Here is an 11588-nt window from a genome sequence, read left to right as displayed (position 1 = left end):
TTTCTTCACCTGCGGGGAGTGACCACCGGTGCACCAGGGGACCCAGAGGCTCTCACCGGGCAGGGACGGACAGGGCAGCTCAGGGCCCCCTGACCTCACGCTCGCCATCTGTCAACTCGCAGGCATGTGCTCAGGGCACCTACTGGAGAAGCCAAAATGGACGGATGTCAACACATGTGACACATTTCAGCACGCTGTGAGAAATTGATAACTGCAAGAGAGTTATTAAAAGAGAGATTTTAAAAAAAAATCGTGAAGGAAAAAAAAAAAAAACTAACAATCAAAGGGGGAAAAAAGGTTTTACACCTGAAGATAGGCTAGGACATTTCGCAGAACTTGTGTGAAGGTGTGACCGTGTCGTCGGGGCTCCAGGGCTGTGAAGTGAAGCCCAGGGGGAGGGGGGCGGTGGGGGCGACGGGGCTGTGAGGATCGGTGAGGACAGAGGAGAAGGGGAAGCTCGAGATGCTGCTCTTCTTCAGGGAGGAGTGGGAGATGGAGGGGCTGCAGACTGTGGGCATCCTGCTGGTCATCTGCAGCTCGCTCAAGCTCCTCCACTTCCTGGGCTTGATTGACTTCTCCACGGGAGGTAAGAGATAGACAGAGAGAGAGAGAGAGAGAGAGAGAGAGAGATATTACATATCTGAGAATTCTGGCTGTATACTTAAATAAGGATATTTTAAACCCTGGATGTATGATCAAATAACATATTAGTTATAGTAGTACTATAGTATAGACTTAGTGAGAGTGAATAGTAAAGTATACATGGCAGTCTTGTAATGAATGAATGTAGCAGACCCAGGTGTGTAAGAAGTAGATGCAGATGAACCAGGGAGTATGAGGTGAACCAAATTGGTGATGTATCCATTTCTTCACCTGCGGGGAGTGACCACCGGTGCATCAGGGGACCCAGAGGCTCTCACCGGGCAGGGACGGACAGGGCAGCTCAGGGCCCCCTGACCTCACGCTCGCCATCTGTCAACTCGCAGGCATGTGCTCAGGCCACCTACTGGAGAAGGCAAAATGGACGGATGTCAACACATGACACATTTCAGCACGCTGTGAGAAATTGATAACTGCAAGAGAGGAAAGAAAGACAGAGAGACGGCAAGAGAAGGGTGTCAGAACCCCCCCCCCCCCCCCCCCAAAAAAAAAAAAAAGAAAGAGATTTTAAAAAAAAATCGTGAAGGAAAAAGAAAACAAACTAACAATCAAAGGGGAAAAAAAGGTTTTACACCTGAAGATAGGCTAGGACATTTCGCAGAACTTGTGTGAAGGTGTGACCGTGTCGTCGGGGCTCCAGGGCTGTGAAGTGAAGCCCAGGGGGAGGGGGGCGTTGGGGGCGAGGGGGCTGTGAGGATCGGTGAGGACAGAGGAGAAGGGGAAGCTCGAGATGCTGCTCTTCTTCAGGGAGGAGTGGGAGATGGAGGGGCTGCAGACTGTGGGCATCCTGCTGGTCATCTGCAGCTCACTCAAGCTCCTCCACTTCCTGGGCTTGATTGACTTCTCCACGGGAGGTAAGAGAGAGAGAGAGAGAGAGAGAGAGAGAGAGAGAGAGAGAGAGAGATTACATATCTGAGAATTCTGGTAGTATACTTAAATAAGGATATTGTTAAACCCTGGATGTATGATCAAATAGCATATTAATTATAGTAGTACTATAGTATAGACTTAGTGAGAGTGAATAGTAAAGTATACATGGCAGTCTTGTAATGAATGAATGTAGCAGACCCAGGTGTGTAAGAAGTAGATGCAGATGATGATGTGGGCTGCCATTAAAAGTCTTGAAAGCCTCTTCACTCTTCATAGCTCACACAACTTTCTCCTGAGTGCTGTGCGATGTAAAGGTTGCTGCAGGTGTTTCTGACGTAGTGGCAGGTAAAGGGCCATCATTATTGCTGAAGTTATTTACAGCAGAAGGACAGGATGTGTGATATCAAACAGAACAAAAACTGATATAGAAAAGTGATGCAACACTCGGTGCACTTTTGCAACTTCCGCAGGGATCACTGAAGTTCATTGATTTTTTGTCAGGTCATTGTAGAAATTTGGTTTGATGTACATAGTGATTGATCTGGAATTTTTTTTTTTAACTAGCACAAAAGAACATGGCAGATACATTAAGAAATATTTGATCATTTAAGCGTTTTTATGAATGTTGAGAAACTAATTTCGTAAGTAGGGCAGCACCATGGTTGGGTCTGACAGCAACGCTAACATAGCACTCATATAGTTGACTTAAGAGTGCCTTAGGTCGGCTTTCATGTCGTCTCCAAATCACCCTGTCATTTCAAAGAAAGGCGAGTAAATTTGTGCCAATTACTGGCTAATTATGGAAATATTTATTTATTTGGTGAGGTCAGATTACATTCACCGTGTGAATTGAATAATATTTGTTAAATGTTATTATTGTTCCTACAGTATATTTTGTTCTTTTCTCTTTTCATGTTCTGATGGGGCTATCATTTCTCTTTCCCTCTTGTGAAGACTCTTTGTATTTGTTCTGTTCTCAAAGCCAAAGCTTTCTCTTCATCATTTAAAATGGAGTTGGTCCTTTATTCCAGCCCCTAAGCATTGAGTTTGATCAACAGTGATTAATTACCCTGACCTGGTTTCCAAAATCTTTCAGTGCAGTTTACATGGTGTGTTGTGTATTGGGGGAAAAAGATCCTCCCTCACTTGTGGATGTCATATAAGACACATGCAACTTCATTTTTTTTTTTTACAAATACTCTTGATGAATTATTGTTGTTGAATTATATTATTATTGTTGAATTCAATAATCAATTATTATTGAATATTATTATTAAGATAAGTTATTTCTAACAGACTGAACTCATGAATCATGTTCCTACTAGATCCAGATTTCTCATGCAGAACAGAGGCATGTGGGTCCAGTGATTCACCTGAAATCTATTGAGGTTGAGCATTGTTCCCTCAAAGCTCTTTCAGGGCCAGGAATGAAGGCCAGTCTTTCTCTACTACTGAAGGCAGGTAGCAAGCTGTAAAATAAGTGTAAGGAAGCCTGCTACCTGCTTTCAGTATTATAGTTTTTTTTAGAAGAAAAGACATTCACATTTCATTGCACGTGGATCCTTGAAAATATAATTGAAGCAGAATAAAAAAAAAAACATCTATTTTTCTTTTGACCAATCCAACAAAAAAGCCTTCTACCAAATAGTTATCATTTTGCCCATGACATTAGGTGATCTCCTGTAGCAGGAGGATTATAATGGTAGAGCCTGGAAGTGTGGCCTTGAAAGGCTTATGTAGTGAAGTGGACAAGTGCAAAAAGATTCCTCAGTTTTATTTTACTACAACACCACACACACTGCCAAAGATATATTGTAGGACCAAGAGGAAAACAAGAGGTATTTTTCTTACTGTTCTCATACCAGTCAGTATTCTGCTTTACTGGAATTAAAATGTGTTTTCAAGCATTGTTTAATGATGGAGGTAAATGCCTAACATCAGTGGAGCCTTTGTAGACCATTTCTCTTGCTCGTCAAATCAGCTTGGCCACACCAATTGATATAAACATACTCTCACACACGCACATACAGACACACACACACACACACACACACACACACACACACACACACACACACACACACACACACACACACACACATACACACACACACACACACATGCACACACACACACACACACGCACACATGCACACATACACACATACACTCACCCTCAGGCCGGAGGCTAGGGCTCAGTTGGATGGCCGGAAACATAAATCTGGTGCTTAGTTGCCCATGACATGGCTGGTCCGACTCCAAGTGACGTGACCAAGGTGGGACCTGACCACAGAGCCAGGGTGCAGGGAGGGACTGGGCAAAAGACAGAGAGATAGAGAGAGAGAGAAGCGGAAGAGGAACATCCCAAAAGAGGATAAATACAGGCTCCTGACGACAGATTAGAGCAAAGGGAGAGCTCAAGGTGAGACTAGAGAAAGAGAGAGAGAGAGAGAGCGAAGAAGAGGAGAGCGTGAAACGGATAGTGTGCGTTTAGAGAAGCAATTGGCACGGAGCGAAGTCCAGGTCACCGCGGTGATGGCCTTCATCCCTCAGACTGCTGGAGCGGTGCTTAGGAGTGTGCGAGGCCTGCTGCCCCACAGGCACAAGGGCAAGAGTAAGTGCTCCTTATACGTCTCCAACGTCAGCGTACTCACCCACCGAACAGCAGAGAGACACTACTACTGCTCTCCTTTCTCAGTTATACTGTGTGGACTACATTGCAGTCGTTCGTGTTAATGAAAGCTTAATGTGGTGATTTCTTTGACATGATTTGTGGCATGAAGGTCAAGGGCATCCACCTGTGATCTTGGTGCTTTGTTCTCCGTGCTTGTGACTCATGGATTCTGTTTCCATGTTTGTAAAGTGTTCTGTTCTGTCCGCCGCTCCGTTTGTTCACCCATACAGTAACTGCATTCAATCTGCACTGAAAGGGCCGGGCAGGTCCGAGAGCTAGCGTTTGCACCCTGGAGTCGCGCACAAGGGCTGGTGATTGGGGGTCTGGTGGTGGGGTGTTTACTTCCTGAAGGGGGTCTGCTTGGTGGAGCGTGCAAGGGGCCAGAGCCAAAGTAACTGCTGACTGGCGGTAATCAGAGATCAGCCAAGAATCACTCCAACGGCTACCCCCATGTTGCAAGGACACATGTCAAATGGGAAATGTGCGGCTGCCCTTCAAAGCCATGGTGTCAGATCTCAGGGTGGTGTCATAAAGGTTGCCACCATACGGCTGTGTGATTGCGGTGCATGGCCTGATTAGAGTTGTGGTTGTGGTTGTGGTTGGGGGTTGTGATGGAAACCACTGGGAAGAAGGTTGATGAGCCAGGTCAGCAAACGTCTGTGTGGATGCTTCAGAGAGACTTGTCTTGCATGCTGCCTCCTCCCGCATGTTCTCCGACAGGATGAAACACACACTCAGGTTGCAAGTGTGGGTTTCTGGTGGGTGTACTGTGTATGCTGGCATTTCAGCATGCGCGTGTGAGTGTGAACTGCTTTTTCAACAAAGAGTCAATTCAAGAGCAAAGCTCATGGACATATTTGTACAATTGATGTATTAAAGCATTGTGCACATCAGATGCACATGATTATCTATGAATATCCAGGTCAACTAATTAGGCTATTATGTCCACCTGCACTAACCTCACTAACTAGGATTCTTTGGCTAGAAACAAATGTTATCGTTGTTGGGTCTTCTCAACTGCTTGTCTGTTTGCACGACTGTGCACCTGGAGGGTGACTATGATGGTGTTCTTGTGTATGTTCCTCTGTGTCTCTTTGTCTAATATCTGTGTTGTGGTTGGTGACTTTCACAGGTAACGCTCCCTCCAGCCAAAGCAAAAAAACCATAAAACAGAGATTCCTCAAACTGCTGCCCTGCTGTCGGCCCAGCGCCGCCCCCTCAGTCTCTGAAAGCAAGTGCCTCTTTGCTCTGTCACGCACTACTCCTCTGTACCACCCGTCTGTGTCCCCCTGACTGTCCCCCTCTACCCTGAGCCAAGCACACACACACACACACACACACACACACACACACGCACACACAGAGAAATATATTTATAAATATATGCACGCAAAGTCTTGCGTACCCTTCCCTCTTTACACACGCACTCGTGCCCATATTCACATGCATATATAAATACGGGCAATACACACATACATTCACACACATATTTAAGTATGTTTGTGCACACTTGAATCAGAATGTCTCATGCGTGCCACTTCAAATATCCAAGCAAGTATCTTTAGAAAAACAAATGCCGCACACATCAGGTGAGAATATACATGGTGCTAACAATGCACAGCATGTCTCAGACCTGCCTCCTGGGTCGGAGGATAGTGTTTGAGACTGATGAAACTGGATCAAAGTGATGCTTGAGGGGCTGAGGGCTCAGCCATTTCTCCCCCCAGGAGTGGAGTCGGTGGAGGATTAAGGAACTCAGGTCTCAGGTGCCAGACATAATGTTGAGTGCCATGCTTGCACTGTGTGCATTGCAGGGGACTTAGAAGCTGCAAAGTGGTCCTTGGGAAGGAGATGAGAGTGAATGCTTATGTGCTTATGTGTTATGATGGCCCTTTCTGCTCTCTTTGAATACTTCTCTGGTGGATTGCTTTCTTGATTCATGTTGGTCGGTATTCTGTTATATGAAAAGCAGTACAACATATGTATTCTCAAAGGATCATTATCTGTGGACATTACTTTGGTGTATGCTACAGGTTGTAGGATTGGACGTGAATTTCATTCATCCACCTCATGTTGTTATTCTCTTTTAGCTTATTTAATATACATAAATAAATATACTCAATGTGAATAGTATATTATATGTATTGTGTATGGATTGGGTAACTGTAATTGTTTGAAAAACAAATGCAGTTATGTATGCTGTGGACATGACCTTCATTTAGACTCTTTTGTGTCTCTAACAGACAGCATTGAGGATGACTTTGAACTGTCCACGGTGTGCCATCGGCCAGAGGGTCTGGACAAACTACAGGAGCAGACGAAGTTCACCAAGAAGGAGCTTCAAGTTCTCTACAGAGGCTTCAAAAATGTATGTCTTTATTGTAATGGAATTGTAATTCATGCTCTTATGCTTTATCCATTATGTTTACAACATGCACGTCAATAATTTGGTTGGATACATAGCACTGTATCTAACCAATATATCTATATACATCTCTATATGCTATATGCTATTATCTAATATGTGTGTGTCTGTGTGTGTGTGAAATAAGCACATTAACTATAATGCTTTATTTACCGTACATAAAACGTTTTCTCTCTCTCTCTGTCTCTCTCTCTCGCTCGCTCTCTCTCTCTCTGTGTGTGTGTGTGTGTGTTGCAGGAGTGCCCCAGTGGTGTGGTCAATGAAGAAACCTTTAAACACATCTACTCTCAGTTCTTCCCCCAGGGAGGTTAGTGTCGCACAAACACACTAAACACACAATTTCTCTCACGGTTGCACCAAATGTCTTTGACCTGACCGATTTTATGGAACACTACATCATTTCATTTTTACTGCATCATATCCATTTTACCCTAGGCTCTGTTTTAAAATATACATCTTAGGTGGAATAGATACCTGCTGTATCTGATGTACCCTTTTAATGTTATTGTTTTTATGTTATCTATTTTTAATAGCCAAAATGCAATAAATATGCAATTAGGACTCTTCTTCTTCCAGACTCAAGTACATACGCACATTTCCTGTTTGAAGCATTTGACACAAATAAGAATGGGTCAGTTAGTTTTGAGGTAAGCATCATTTATATACATTACATGTTATCTTGGAGCTTGAAAACCACACAAACACAACTCAATGGTACAAGTCTCTATCTGGACTCCACTTAGAAACTCTGACATGCAGTATCTGCTAATGTATTCACTTCCATGTCACTCAGTAATAAGCCGTTGTAGCCGTTGAGCCGCTCATTTCAACTAAGTCAGATGCAGCAGGTTGTCTGACTTCTCTTGGTCTGGGAATATGATAACTGACAGATGGAAAGAAATGTGTTACTCTCCACTGGGAATTGTTATGGTTAGCAAGGTTAGCAAATTATTTTTAAAAGTGTTGTATTTTTGTAGGGAAGTCAAACAGGAAACAAGATTTCTTGGGTGTGCATTTCATGCATCAGAAAAATGCCTTGGCTCAATTTTTCTACAAAAAATAAATTTTCCAATGCCCCTTTTATTATTTTTCTTGCTGTTTACTAACACCAAAATGTCTCATTTTAAAATAAAATAAAACTCATTAAGCCCAAAGACTTTCTCAAAATTCCATGAAACTTTGAGGAACACTGAGTAGCTTATCGCATTTGGTCAACCAGGTCCAGTAATTATTGGGCTGAGCAGGACTGTATTGTGTTGTGTCTCTGGGGATTTTATTTTAATGCTGTATTGTCCTCTGTCTTAGGACTTTGTTGCAGGTCTTTCGATTATCCTCAGAGGGTCAATCAATGACCGACTAAACTGGGCGTTCAACCTTTATGATCTCAATAAGGACGGCTGTATCACCAAAGAGGTAGGCCTCTTTCCCAGCCCCTTGAAGCCTGGATTATTGTGTGTGATGAGTGATCTGTGCTCACAGTCCCCCTCCACCCCTACCCCCTTTTTTGGATGTCTGGTTGTCTGGTTTAGGAGATGATGGACATTATGAGATCAATTTATGACATGATGGGAAAGTACACCTACCCCTGCATGCAAGATGACACTCCAAGGGAACACGTGGAGAACTTCTTTCAGGTTATCATTATATTTTCATATAATATCTTCATATTTTTTTCTGATTCATCCAATTAATTCCAGAATGTATTTTTATACTGTACAGAAATCATTCAGAGGTTAGGTATACATATCTTGAGATTTTATATTTTCCTCAATTTAAGCCACATTTCCTCTGATACCCGAGGACTGCCTTGAGGCATATGAATAGGGTTTTTTTTTACATCCAAACAGATTAGTCACGGATCCTTAGCTACTCAAAATTCTTGTGTTGCTACTATTTTGCACTCACACATCCCCAGTGTTATAGCCTAACATCAACACAAAGTGTGTGTGTGTAACATAATTTATTCATATTTCCATTTCCTTCTTACATTTTCCATTAATCCGTTGCTAATAAGCTAACGATTTCCATTAGTAGCAGCACTAAAACATTGTCATCTTTTGCACACAAAGTTAAATTAAATTAAACTTACCCTGAAGTAATTATAGCTTTCTCTTACTGTTCCTCTCTTTAGAAAATGGATCGAAATCAAGATGGTGTTGTCACTATCGAAGAGTTCATTGAGTCATGCCAAAAGGTAGGAATGAATCCATTTATTTTACAAGAAAATTTTGATCAGACTTATTTTGGTTGGTTCCACCTATAATTTTTCTGTGGGTGTTTTGTCAGTATCTAATTTGCACTAAAATAAATCCCATATTAAATAAGTAATTCTCTTTATGAAGTGAAGGATTAGCAGAGCTGTTAATAATGTCTTCTCTTGTCAATGTGTTCTTTCTGTCCACCTCAGGATGAGAACATCATGCAGTCCATGCAGCTGTTTGACAATGTCATTTAGGAGGGTCAACTGGTGGAGGGGACCCCAAGGCCTTGTTGTCTGGACTCCATGTTGGCCTAAGGACCCCCACAACTGGCCTCCTTATCCTCCAATGTCATTCCTTTTTTCCTAGAGACACTTGAAAAAAAGTGGGGCTGGCTTATAGACACACACATTTGTTATTTTACATTCATCATGTTCTGAGGAAGCTCTTGTGTTGACTCATTCGAAATACAGTCCCAGTCTGGGAGGGTGTGTGTGTGTGTGTATGTGTATGTGTGTGTGTGTGTGTGTAGGGGGGTGATCAAGACAGAAAGATGCGTGTATATGGGAAGACCAGAAGATGACTGGAAATGTGGCGACTGGGCATTGTGACGACGACGACAACGACCCTCCAACAACAAACTGATTTTATTACCGCATGATGTCACAATTAGTCCACACTTATCTATTTACCGAGATACTCCAAAGCCTGTCTGTTGCTCTATGTGTGTCCACACTGGTGCCTCGCTCCCCTTTAGCGTCTGCTGTCGTCGTTGTGCTTGTAAGGTTGTGTAAGGCTCTACTGCCGTCACTCAGAATCCCAGGCTACCTACCCAACCACCACTCACTCACTTGCCATAAAGTAACTTAGCTGACCAGTCCGCAGCGGTTAGTAGGGCAGAAATGATTACATTCCAGAGGAGTCTCCAGTTTGGGCCTTGAAATCTTTAGCTGTCGTATGCTGACTGTTTCTCTCTGTGCCCTCACAGACAACTTCCGGTTATAAACTCAACACATGGCTAATTGCATTGTGGGCAAATGTCTCACCATAGCCAGCCAATCTTCTTAGCTAATTGTATTGTATCTAGAATGGGAGTGAACATGTGAAATAATAGTGTCCTCACTCTGCCATGTAATACTCGACTGTACCATACAGTAGATGATGTCATGGACACACTGATGAGTGTGATCTAGTTTGAATAGAGAGAGGGGCTTCCTTCCCTCTGGCTAAGGCCTGGGATGGACGTTAGTATGTTGCAACGCATTGTCAAAAGGAGCAGCCATCTTTCCTCCAAGTTTATTTTCCCATCAAACACCAAAGAGAAAGGCTCTAGTCAGTTTTCCCTGATCCCTTCCTTAACATGCTACCATCACACATCTCAGTGTATTCTGTGATGGAATGGGGCCTGGCTTGGAGAATTAGAAGGGGTCACATCAGCAGTAGGAAAGGTGGATCTTTTACTTTTCCCATTCAGAAGCATAGGGAAAAGGGACTGGCACTGTTTTCTCTTTCCAGTTGAGATTACTACTGACACCACACTACAGACAGCCACTATAATAAGTAATGTATTTTACAAAGACCATTACAGAAGTACACATCTAGATGGGGTGGGAGGAGGGAGGGTGCATACAAATCTTTATTGGTAGTGTAATTTGTATTTCTATATTTTATTTATTTCCCAAGCAGTTAAAAAGGGACGTGTAGAAGATAGATGGGCTAGTTTAACACAAGCAATAATGTCCCTTCATCAACTGTGACCTGAAGTATTTATAATGTCATCCAGAGAATTGATCTACAAGAACCAATGATCAGTTGACAGAATGAGATAGAGTGTGTCATGTCTATCCCTACAGAGTATTCATTTGTGGTCAGCAGGGTGCAGAACATTGGTGATGCACATACTCTGGATCACTGTGGTTGTGTTCACTGTCCCAAGCCTTCCAGTGTCTCCTTTGTGTAATTCTTGACCCTAAGCCTATGAAGTACCGGTAATTATTGGCACTCAAGTTTAATGTTTGTATGATTCTTTTGCAAGTTATGTGAGGCTGTCGCCTTATTTCAACATGAGCTTGCTGCAGGAAGAGGTCCTGATTTGATATCTTTTGGCATGGTCCGATTGTTATTTTTTAACACATGGATAATTGAAGTGCTGTATTCCCAGTCTAGCTCTCACCACTAGACTCGATGCCAAGCATATATACATATCAACACACTTGCAATGAAGATCACCATGAATACAACATTAAAAATAACACATTATTACTGCAGTGCCTTGAGTGCTGTACTGAACTAATTTGGTCACACCCTCTTCTATGTAAAATTAACTTGATATTCTTTTTATTTTTGATGTGGCATGGATGGATATCGATATTTGGTCCTAATTGCTGGTAGCAGAACTCCATTCCTACCCAAAGTGGTACCTGTCTATATTCGCATGTACTGTCTAGAGCAATGATAAACTTAATAACCTGGTGTACCAACTGTGTCTAGTGAGCTAGCCTCAACTGGTTGCATTACATAAAAACATGTATATTTTGTATAGACAATAAAAATCACAACTGCTATGCATAGTATGTTATGCACCATTCTACTACATTCTTCTAAATGTCTCTTCCAACAGTCGGGACTTCTCTCTCATATTCAATAATGTATATTCTGATACACATTTGGGAATACTGAAAGTGTGGACTTCTCTTCTAAAGATGTGTTTTTACAAATAGTGCTATTTTTTACCTGAAATCAACAACATTCAGAAGAAAAA

General features: G+C 42.5%; 1 protein-coding gene across 8 annotated transcripts in view; it reads left to right on the top strand.

Moving 5' to 3' along the window:
• LOC121685016 (Kv channel-interacting protein 2-like) overlaps positions 1–11417 on the top strand; it is a 133155-nt gene extending 121738 nt beyond the window's left edge. For 5 of the 8 annotated variants that reach the window (XM_042065252.1, XM_042065250.1, XM_042065248.1 and 2 more), the window contains 7 exons: positions 6448–6572; positions 6867–6936; positions 7206–7276; positions 7935–8042; positions 8159–8263; positions 8761–8823; positions 9037–11417. In XM_042065252.1, the coding sequence (XP_041921186.1) occupies positions 6448–6572; positions 6867–6936; positions 7206–7276; positions 7935–8042; positions 8159–8263; positions 8761–8823; positions 9037–9084 (590 nt within the window). In that variant the 3' untranslated portion in view covers positions 9085–11417. Of the gene's footprint in view, positions 1–3863; positions 4145–5336; positions 5436–6447; positions 6573–6866; positions 6937–7205; positions 7277–7934; positions 8043–8158; positions 8264–8760; positions 8824–9036 lie in introns of those variants that run through there. The other 3 variants (XM_042065247.1, XM_042065245.1, XM_042065251.1) reach the window with 2 other exon arrangements.
• Positions 11418–11588: the final 171 nt, after the last annotated feature.

Source organism: Alosa sapidissima, chromosome 16 (assembly GCF_018492685.1).
Source record: "Alosa sapidissima isolate fAloSap1 chromosome 16, fAloSap1.pri, whole genome shotgun sequence".
Lineage (NCBI taxonomy): Eukaryota > Metazoa > Chordata > Actinopteri > Clupeiformes > Clupeidae > Alosa > Alosa sapidissima.
This window is presented reverse-complemented; position numbering and strand designations above follow the sequence as displayed.